The sequence below is a fragment of the Acomys minous genome, assembly GCF_964271855.1.
Source record: "Acomys minous genome assembly, chromosome: 11".
Lineage (NCBI taxonomy): Eukaryota > Metazoa > Chordata > Mammalia > Rodentia > Muridae > Acomys > Acomys minous.
Genome location: NC_140492.1, coordinates 54,936,758 through 54,948,625, shown reverse-complemented (window position 1 = coordinate 54,948,625; position 11,868 = coordinate 54,936,758). Strand labels below are relative to the sequence as shown.

Genomic DNA, 11,868 nt, shown 5'->3' with positions numbered 1-11,868 from the left:
GCTTCCTCATGCAGGACTTGAACGTTTCTAGTGCCGGCCGGATGAAGATGCCTGCGTTCCCTTGGGCCGCCATTTACCTCATGCGCATGTTTGGAAAAGGCTTCCGCACTGGTCATCATGCCAGCAGTCTTCTCCTCCAGCTCGCCCAGCCGCTGTCCTCTCTCGTCAAGGGCAATTCGGGCTCGGGTCAGCTCGCCCATCACCCCCCCTGCAGCACCTTTCACGCCTTCTATACTACCCGGGCCAGGGATGTGCTGTGCAAGGCTGCGGGACGCCTTTCCTGCCGAAGCCTCCCCAACTGAGGATTTAAGCCACAGAAATAGAAAACACATCAATAATTCATAGTCAAGATGACCACCAGGGCAAAATCATACTCTCGTACATTTCTAATACTTTCATGATTTTCATTCATATCTGGTCTTATCATATGTATGTGTTAAAGGTATGAGTGCTTAAGGCAAAAACCTAAGGGAAAGACTAGGAGATACGGTTACATGTGGTGTGCATATGGGGCTGAGCTTTCACATAGTTTGGCATAGTTTTTTTTTGTACATATGTATGTATGTGTTCATGTGTTTGGGTATGTGCATATGTGTGATCCTGCATGTGGAGGTCAGAGGTTAACCTCCGGTGCTCTCCACCTTCATTGTTTTCCTTAAAATTGTCAGGGAAGTGGGCTTAGTTCATATTATGGTATAATTTTGGAGGGCAGAGGACAATTTAAGGGAACTGGATTTTTTTCATCTACCATGTGCATCCCAGGCTTTGAACTCAGATTATAATGTTTGGTAGCAAGTGCCTCCCCTGACTGAGCTATCTTGCTGGGCACATCTTGTTTTTTGAGACAGGGTCTCCCACTTGGCCTGGAATTCACTAATCCAGCTAGGCCAGCTGGCAGGGAGCCCCAGTGATCTGCCTGACTCTGCTTTCCCATCATGGTGATTACAAGGCTTGAAGGGCAGAGTTGCTTACATACTGAGAGCTTTTCACAAAACAAAACAAATTATAATACACAGCTATCTTGGCAGAAATTTAGTGAACATTTCCAGGGATGTCACATTGGAAAGGAACCTAGGCTTTGAAAAATAAGAGCCTCGCCGATATCCAATTCATATACCACAAAAGCAATCTGTAATAAAGCATATAATTAACTCACTGGGTTTTAGTGTCTCATAAAGTTGTATAATTATAACTACTCTCTGATTTTAGAATATTTTAATTTTGCCAAAAGAAACTCCAAACTCATTAGCAATCACTCCCTATTATCTCATTACCCAAGCCCCAGGAAGCCACCAATTAATTTTCAGTGCCCATGAGTTTGCCTGCTCAGGACAGTATATATGAATGGAGCCATATAATGTGTGGCCCTTCTTGTCCTGCCTGCTCTGATTTAGCATGGCACATGTGAAGTTCTACATTGTTGCATTCAATACCTTGTGCCCTTTATTGGTTAAAATAACATTCAACTATAGAGTAGCACCTGTGTCTTTTTGCAGTTACAAATAAGAGAAAGGGAATTTTGGTATGCAACACGAAACAGTGATGGCACGATCTAAAAATGTTATTTGTATCTGTCCTCTGAAATGTTTTCTATTATCTCCTATTCCTTTTTGATTATTGCTCATCAGAGTCTCGCTGGTAGATTTTCAAACTAGTTATTTTTCCATGGCACTGATGTACTTGTGTTGTGAATAAAAAATCCATTTTCTAGCAGTGGTAGAAGAAAGCAGACTAAAATGTTTTTTCAGAATTTAAAAATCCATATACTATTAACTGTGCCTAAGATAGGGCTGATCTGAAACTGAGATGCTTATTAGCTTGCTCATTACTTTATATATATTTATTTATATTTATTCATATATTTATATACATTATATTTATATATTCATATTTATAAATATATATTTGTACTTGATTATTTCCTAATATACTGACTAATTTCATTCATGTTTAATAAACATAATTTTCAAAATAATATTAATTAAATAATTAAAAATAATATTAAAACTTTAAGGCATAAACAATACCACCTTGGTCTAGAATTTGAGATATAGTACATTAAACCACACATACATATACAATCAGGTCTTCTATTTTGTGATGGGTTTTTTAAAATAAGATATTTACTCACAGAGCTCTTCTCTATCAAATGTCTGTCCACTTCCACCAAATAGCCCCTTGAGAAAGCCTCTGTTTTGAGCTTCTGGTGTCTCTATGGGAGTAAACAGATCGCCTAACATGTCCTGCACCAATTAAGAAAAGAGTATTAGAGCAACTAAGATTAAATTATTAGATGAGAAGGCAACACTATGCTATGTTACAATACACCATGAAAACAGCCTTTCCATATCTTTTCTATATGAGTTTTCTATGTGGCTCACAGTTCTTCCCTTAGCTCCCCAGAGTCGTTAATAAAGGAGAAAAGGAGGAAAAAAAGTAAGGACAGAAAAATACAAAACTTTAGATAACCCAGTCATAAGCTGCATGGAACACACACTGGGAAATCACTGTCCTATGTCACTAGCATAACCCTGGGGCAAGGAGGGGCAGATTCTACAACCAACCATTCTGTTGAGAAGAGTAGAAAATTCAGCACAGTCATATCTCCAAACACCAATTCCACTAAGACAAGACCCAGAAAGCCACAGAAATCACTTGGGCACCACACAGTCACCTGACCTAAACTGAAACTCATTGGAGATGTTCAAGCTAAGACTGTGAAGCCTGGCAGAAAGGCAACACTCCCCTAAAGAGAGGAGAACAGACGGCTGTATCTTTATGTTGTAGCATGTGTGTGACCACCTCAGAACCTCTGACGCTGAAATCCACACAGGACATGTATTAGCACCCAACACATATTTCCCCATCATTCCTCTTGATTTATAAATTACAGTTTGCTATAAATTTAATAATCCTTAAATTTTGTGTACTCTACTAGTCTATAGAGATAATGATAAATAGGGGGAAACTCAAAGCATTTTCACTGAAATCAGGAAAAGAGTCTGAATTCTTTAGCCATTCTCAATATAGTTCTTGAGGTATTAGCAAGAACAAGAGACCAGGAACAAAGTGGGATAAACTAGGAAAGGAAGAAGTAAATCATTCCCATTTTCAGTATTATGGTCACATATACAGGAGACCTAAATCTAAATGATCTTCTAGAAAATTCTTAAAAATAACAAACCTTTACAGCAAAGCAGAAAGACACACAACTAATAGCTTTCCTAAATGTCAGGTAACAAAAATGTTGAGAAAACAAAGCAATTTCACAATAGGATAAAAGTACCTTGGAACAAATCTAACTAAGAATGTTAAAGACCTCAATAATGAAAAATTTAAATCCCTGAAGAGAGTGATTGAAGAAGCCGCTGGGTGACAGACTTGCCACGCCCATGGGTCAGCAGACCATTGTGAAAATCGTTATGAACAGAGTCAATGCGCTCTTTACCAACGTCACTGCAGAACAAGGGGTGAAATTGCAAAACCCACAGGAAGCACAAAACACAAAACACCCAAAGCAATTCTGAGCCAAAGAAACAATTCTGGAGGTATCACTTATCCCTGATTTTAGTTATATTACAGAGCCATAGGAAAACAGATAAAACGCCACCAGCACAAGAACAAACAGGCAGGACAACAAGACTGAACAGAGGGCCCAGAAATGATTTTTTTTTTTTTACAAAGAAGGCAAAAACATTTTAGAGACAGTCTCTTTAACAAATGGTGCTGGGAATGTTGGGTAGCCTCTTATAGAAGAATCAAGCTAGAGCCTCATCTCTCACCCTGTATAAAATCAATTGATCAAATCTTAATGTAAGACCTGAACTCTCAAACTGTTGTAAGAAAACATTTCAAATTATGGGTACAATGTAAGAACTTTCTGAAAAGCACTCAAATAATTAAGGAAGTAAAATCAAGAATTTGCAAATGAGACTTATTAAATCAGGATGTTTCACAACAAACAAGTGAGTAGGTAGACTACAGAATGGGAATTTTTTTTTTTTTTGCTAATTTACAGCAGACAAATGACTAACATGTAGACTATGGAGATAATTAAAACCCAAGCAAACCAAATACCAGAAAACCCAAAAAGTTCAGTTTTGATAAATGAGACAATGAAATAAATGCAGTAATCAAGTGACAATGAGAAATTTCCAATAAGCATATGGAAAAATATTCAACGTGTTTAGCCACTAGGAAATGCAAATTAAAATTATATCAGACCCCATGTCACCCTAGTCAGAATAGCAACCATTAGGAAAATAAATACCCAATTCTGGCAAGGATGAGCTGAAAAGGGAACTTGCACATGGCTAGTGGGATTATAAATTACTCCATCCAATATGGAAACCATCATGCTCTTGGACATATTCCAAAAATAATCACAAGAATATATGACCCAGCTGTATACCCGAGTGTATGCCCAAAGAATGTTTAGTTAACATACCACAGTGATACTGGCACATCTTTTTTTTTTAAGTTATAGAATAAGTGCCAGTGTCCATTAACAGAACAATGGATAAAGAAAATGTGGATCAACAGTTAAGAACACTGACTGCTCTTTCACAGGATCTGGGTTTCATTTCTCGCACCCAGCTGTTGATCCAGATGGTCTGATACTGTCCTTTGACCTCTGTCGGCACCAGGAAACACACACACACACACACACACACGCACACGCACACGCACACGCACACGCACACGCACACGCACACACACATGTAGACAAAAACCTATACACATAAAATAGCAAATAAACCTTAAAAAATTAAAAAAGAATGAAATTCTGTTGTTTTCAAGAAAATAGGCGCAACAGGAGATTATTATGTTAAGCAAAATAAGTCAGCTTCAGAATGGCAAATGTTACATGTTCTCCCTCATTCGTGGGTCCTAGATTTTATGTAAATCCATAAAATTGCACACATGCATACCATGTATGTAAAACATGAAAGTGAAACCTAGATTCTCTGTAGAAACAAAATAATAGGAAGGGTGAGAGACGAGAAAGAGACGTGTCTCCAGAGTGAATATGATCAAAGTACATAATATAACTGCACAAAAATGCTATTATGAAACCCATCTCTATGCATAAGAAACTTATGCCAATGGGATTAAAACAGAACTCCCTAGAATAAAATAGATACATTTCAATTCACCTAATACTATAAATGTTCACTATAATCAGGTCCTCTTACTACATCCATGTATACCTAGAACCATACTAGAAGTCAGTAGGATTACATTGACGAATACGTATTCAAAACATCTTCTAGGAAGGGCGTATTTATGGTCAGTCCCAATAACACTTTAGCTTACAGAGGTCTGTAATCTTTTTCTTTCTTAACAGTCATGTCTACTTATGTCTATAAAGGAGTTTTACCTACCTGAATGTTATCATACATTTCTTGGCTATATGTTAACCGTTGGATTTCAGTGGGAGAGACAAGGTATAATGCCTGCCCTTCATTCGTGAAACAAAATGTCCGTGCTATTCTCATGTCTGTCAGTGGCAAATAATTAACATCCAACATTGGGCGAAGACTAGGTAAGCTGAATAGAAAAAAAAATCTGTATTTCATATTTACATTGATATAATTTTTCCTTTAATAAAAAACTTTAAAGTCATTATTTTATGGTTTTTTTCTTTATAGTATGCTCAAAGATTAGGATTAAATAGACTTTTTAAAAATTAATTTATTCATATTACATCTCAGTTGTTAGCCCATCCCTTGTATCCTCCCATTCCTCTCTTCCTCCCACTTCCCCCCTACTCCCCTCCCCTATGTCTGTGTCTGAGGGGGACCTCCTCCCCCTGTATATACTCATAGGGTATCAAGTCTCTCCTTGGTGACCTATTATCCTTCCTCTGAGTGCCACCAGGTGTCTCCATCCAAGGGACATGGTCAAATATGGGGCACCAGAGTTTGTGTGAAAGTCAGATCTCCTTCTCCACTCAACAGTGGAGAATGTCCTGTCCATCGGCTAGTCTGGGTAGGGGTTCGAGGTTTACTGCCTATATTTTCCTTGGCTGTTGCCATAGTTTGTAGAGGACCCCAGGGCCCAGACCTGCCTGTAGTTTTCCAGGACCCACTGGATCCTTCTATTTCCTCATTCTCCCAGGCTTCTCACACCTAAAGTCTCAATAGGATGTCCTCCCCTTTTACCCACTTTCCTGGTAGGTACAGTTTTTCATGGGGATGTACACCTTGGACTAGTGTCTCGATATAGGTGAGTATATACCATTTAGCTCTTTTTGCTTCTGTGTGAACTCACTCATTATGACAATTTCTAGTTCAATCCATTTGTCCACAAATTTTGGAAATTCCTTGTTTTTTAATAGCTGAGTAGTATTCCATAGTGTAGATGTACCACAGTTTCTTTATCCATTCTTCTACTGAGGGGCACGTAGGTTGTTTCCATGTTCTGGCTATTATGAATAAGGCAGCTATGAACATGGTTGAGCATATGTCCCTGTTGTGTGGTAGTGCAATCTTCTGGGTATATTCCAAGGAGTGGAATAGCTGGGTCTAGACTTTTATATATACTCACATGTACACACACGAACACAAGCACAGTTCTATCTTAGCCCATATAAATGCTTAGCAAACATCCTTAAATGATTAATGTAGAGGCTTATGGTCTCTCTTTAAGCACAACTCCTTAGTCTCTGAGCTTATGCACCAACAGAGACACATGTGGGGTCAGTCCAGGGTGCCTGGGCACAGACTGCTTTGCTCCCAATTCCCCAATCCCTCTGCACAGGAATGGAATCTTCCTGTCTCATAGGGTGTCTGTATGGAACACAACAATAAATAAACAAGACCTAAGCTTAAGGGATGCATATAGAACGGACGAGCACTTACACACGTGAGAGACCACATCTGTAGCCCCTTCCTATCCTAACTCTGCAGCTAGAATTTGATAAGACAGTCCTAGGAATGTCCTTTTGGATACTGTATTTCCAGCCAACTTTACAAAGCAGCAATGAACAACAATCCCACTGGCTTTTCTCCCCGATCATTTCTTGAACATCAAAGGCAGAGAGAATTTCTATGGTTTAATCCTCAGACTCTATTCCAATTCTTTGTGCTCACTGATTTTAATTTATCGTGGAATACAAATGTAGTAGCTGGGGTTCTTGGGTCCAAAATTTTACTGTCTAACACAGTAAAATATATATAGTGAAATATATATTATCGAAGTAAGTGTTTATGGATGTTCCAGCACCATACTACTGCTTGCTGTCATCAGTTTTTCTAGATGTCATTCAAGCCCACATTTCCCCAAGAGACCAGACCTTAAATTGCTGTTTAACGTCTGCTGGATGGCTTAGGTGCGCCTCAAGTGTCAAACTTATTTTCAGTTTATTTTCAAATTCTTTATTCTTATTCTTTTCCATTTCCCCTCATTACTATAATACACATTCTCCAGATCCTGAGACATAGTGGCCTCTTTACCTTGTCTAACAAATCAGCTTTGCCCACAGCATCTCCCTCTCCTCCATGTCTGGTCTCTCCTTGCCATGTAGCTAGCTAGGTTTCATCCCAGCTCCAGAGCGCCCAACCCTGTCTCCTTGAGTGTTTCCTAGTGCACATCCCACAGAAGGCTAACATCCTACAGAAGGCTAACTCCCTGCTTTGAAATCCCATTTCTTATAAATTTCACATGAAGCTCACCACCCAGTGTCCTCAGCCATGTACGCCAACCGACCTCTCTAAGTTACTTCTTTCTATTACACACTTAATGATTCAATGCATTTAAACTTTGGAGACAAAGTTCGTCAAAAGAAAATTCAATTTACATTTCCTCTACTAGCATTTTTATTTTCTGTGTTTCTTACTTGTTTATTATCATACATTAGTAATTTTCATCTTCCTTTTGTGTCTGGTGTAATATTTTACTGTTTAGATGACTTTGGGACAAGGTGGGAATTTGACACGAATGACAGTCACTTCTATAATATATTGAAGAGATTTCATTTTCTTGTAGCATTTTCATCCAACACCTACCATAGCATTGCTGAATTCACAAGCCCATTAGGTAATATTTTTATGTTTCACAAGTTTTATATAATCTCACTAAGTAGAGTGAACTCTCTAAGCTACATCTTACTTAAATGCCTGCTGCCTATTAGTGCACTGTTGAGTGCTGACTTCACCTTTTCCTATGCCTTCAGACAAATTATTTTACTTTAATTTTTAATATGTGAAATGGAAGATGAAAATAATACTTGTCAATATCCATAAAAAGCTATGAGAATCAAGTCATGTTCTGTGTGTAAAGTTCTAATGTAGTAGTGAAATTAACAGATAATTTCATTTCTGTTTAGCTTCTGTATACAGCGCTTAATGCATTTCCAATAATTGCTTATTAAGTTAATGTATGAATGACTGGAAACAATTATTTCCTTGGATTCTTTGATATCAATAATACATGTATTATATATTAATATATGTTATGTATATGAAACAAGTAAACTAAACCAAAATCAGCCCTCTCCACACACAAACTACAAATCTCTCTTCACCTGGTTGAACTACAGAACACAGTGAAACGCCACAACGGTTACTTCTCTTCAGTCGTGCGAATATCCCTTTCACCATTATACCTCGCTAGCATTGTTGTGATTACCAGTTAGCAAGAAATATGCTTAGTACCTCATAATCATGATGTGCCCGTTCGCACAGAAGCAGGCCAGGCAGGCGCTGTTGCACAGGACCACAACATCTGCTTGCAGGAGGAACGACGTCTCTGTGATGTTGTGGACGTAGAGGCAGGTCTGGGAAGGCAGTGAGAAGACTTTGGCTTGTTTTTCTGAGCAGATAATTGTATACTGATGGTCGCCTACTTCCTGGGATGAGGAGGAGTAGTTCATGACCAATTTCCTTTTCCACGTCTTTTCATTCTCATCCGTGCTGTTTGGGTCCTTCCATACTTCATATGGAGGCTGCATTAGGCTGCCGGTTCTGTCCATGCAGGAGAATGTCAGCACAGCTCCTTTCAGTGAGAGGAACGTACCTATAAAAACAATTCACATCGCTTACCTGTGAGGCCCTTTCTAAAGCAGCTAGCTGTTTATTACTTATGCGCGGGCCATAAATGTTCTACATTTTGATAATTTACCTGCATAATTTTGTAATGTTGTAACAATATACAGAATCAGTACGTTTGTGAGTTAATCTGCTAGAATGACTTGGATTAATAACATTTTAGGTCTAAAAATAACCTAAAATAGCAGTTCATTTTACTAATGAGAAGACAGATCTAGAAGGGTGATTGCACCAGGGGCAGTCCATACAGCCTGGACTAAAGCCTCAGTCATAATATTAAGCTGGACTAGAACTCATTTTCTTATTCAAACTCTGAGATTCTTACTTTTATTTAATTCAGTATATATATTATCTTTTTGCTTAGTATGTCTTTAATTGAAATAGAATCACATCACTTTCTCCCTCTACTTCCTGCCATCAGCACCTCTAGTGGATCCCTCCCATCTTCCGCACTGCTAGTGCAGAATACATATCATACTGTGCAGTCCCAGGTGCTTGATGCTCATTTGCTAGAAAATGTCCTTTACTTTTTCTGAAATTACACCCTCAATAAATATTAGGTAATGTCAACATTCAGAATTCCTCTGTCTGCTAGTTTTTTTTACTTGGTTTTTGATCTTAGGTAGAATGTAATGAAAATTTTATGCATTTATGTTGAGTATTTTGAGACATGATTTTCTTGTGCAGCTCTGGCTATCCTAGAACTTTGTATCTCTGTAGACCAGGGTGGCCTTAAACTCAAGATCTGCCTGCTTCTCCCTGTGGGTGCTGCGATTAAAGGCGTATATCCTCCTTAAAATAACAACTAGGGATAAAGTTAGGTCTTTTGGAACTCAAAACTGTATTTTTTCTCAAAGACAATCATTTAAAGATTTTGTCTTTTAAAAACAATTACCTTCAACTCTTAGGCAAGTTTATGTATTTTTAAAAAAGATTTGTTTACTCACTTATGTATATGAGTGCTCTAGCTGCATGTACACCTGCATGTCAGAAGAGGGCATTAGATCCCAGTACAGATGGTTGTGAGCCACCATGTGGAAGCTGGGAATTGAACTCAGGACCTCTGGAAGAGCAGACAGTGAGCTTAACCCCTGAGCCATGTTTCCAGCCCAAGTTTAAGTATCTTAATTCAGAAAAAAGGGTTGCTCACCTGCATTTTTAAGAATTTAATGCCCATGGCAGATGACTACTTATATGTAGTTATATGTTACTCTGTATAATTAACATATGCTGATAACACATCAAAAGAGAAAAGTGTTCCACTTGTTTATCTATATATTGATTGGGTTGTGAACTTCGGTTATTCTTTTTAGTCTTTTATATATTTTGGTTATTAATTCCTTGTTGATTGAGCAGCTAACAAAGACTTTCTCCCATTCTTTACTCTCTCTCTCTTCTACTCTTTATTTTGCTTGGTAAAACCATTTTAATTTGATGTAATTCAATTTGTCAATTTCCCCATTATTATTGATCATTTGGGTCCTATTTGGAGAATCATTGCCTGCACCTAATCTTGAAATGTTTCCCCTATGTCTTTATAGAAGTAGTTTCAAAGTTTCGGGTTTTATTGTTGAGGTCTTTGATGCCGTGTGATCTAGTTAACATATCTGTATGATAGGTTGCCTAACCTCTGCTTCTCTGAATAATTTCCTTACGACAGAATCCTAAATTTCTGTGGACGTTTGAGGCAGGATTTAGGCAGGTTAGTTCACTGGATCAGGACTGGGAGGTCAGGGACAGCAGGCAGTTTCTAATCCAGCAATTTGGCACACTTACGTGTTACAGCTGAGGCAAAGTGGGATTCAAGAAATCAGTTCAAATCTAATTCTCTCTCTAGCTTGCTTGAAGCATGTTATTTATCCTCTCTGGATGTCATTTTATTAATTGTTAATAAGGAAATCGCAATATATCAATACACAATAGGGACAAAAAACGGCCCACTTGTTAGGTTAGCATCACCCAGGGACTTGTTAAAAGTACAAATCCTGAATAAGGGGGCCTGGGGCGAGGTCCACCGATCCATATTGTGACAACACATTCAAATGAGTCTGACACAAACACAAGTGACAACATGGAAGAGTCTCTAGGTATTTTTCACTTCTCCAATTCAATGTTTAAATATATTTCAAATTTCCATATCATTGGTAAAATTATGTTGCTAGACAAACAAGATAATCTGTGTGAAAACGTTCCTTAAAAAAGGAAAGTGGGAATTTTATTTTTAGCAGCAGTATCTTTTTCAGTTACTGATTCAAGTTCCTTACTAGTTCTGGATTTGTTCGGGTACGCTACATAATTCCAGCGTTGTATCGGTTTCCTTTTGGTTATCGGGTTTGCTGGAACACCAGGATTATACAACCATGATGAGGCACAACCTCACAACTGCTAAGATAACAGTTTTTAAAACATCAAAAGACAACGATAATGGAACGATGTGGAGAAACGAAAACACTTAGTATTTGTAGGACCACACGTGGGCATATGTCAGAACATGGTCCAAGAATAAAGTCATGTGAGGAGAATTCCGAATGCTTGGGAGAAAACTCACAAGAGAACAAGAGTCTTGTGACGTCAGTTTAATCAAGACAGGGAATTGTTCTTGGAATGTGCTTTCACGCCCCTCCAGGGCGAGTTTAGTTCAGATTATCCATCACAAAGGGCTATTGGTCTTCCTTTACATGTCCATATAGAAAACATGTCGTTGCCATATGCACCTTGCCTTTGGGATTATTATACACAGCTTGAGTTCAGGTGCCCTTGTTAGGTCTATATTGCCTGATGCTATGAATAAAGCTGGCTGCTGCATGAGACGTTAGTC

The 11,868-nt window shown here is 38.3% G+C and overlaps 1 protein-coding gene across 8 annotated transcripts in view; it reads right to left on the bottom strand.

Annotated features, from left to right (window-relative positions):
* Window positions 1–11,868, bottom strand: part of STXBP5L (syntaxin binding protein 5L) — a 236,220-nt gene that overhangs the window by 6,148 nt on the left and 218,204 nt on the right. For all 8 annotated transcript variants that reach the window (XM_084802614.1, XM_084802611.1, XM_084802609.1 and 5 more), the window contains 4 exons: window positions 8,658–9,018; window positions 5,385–5,550; window positions 2,132–2,243; window positions 78–298 (listed from right to left, as the gene is read on the bottom strand). In XM_084802614.1, coding sequence (XP_084658740.1) covers window positions 78–298; window positions 2,132–2,243; window positions 5,385–5,550; window positions 8,658–9,018 — 860 coding nt within the window. The remainder of the gene's footprint in view (window positions 1–77; window positions 299–2,131; window positions 2,244–5,384; window positions 5,551–8,657; window positions 9,019–11,868) is intronic.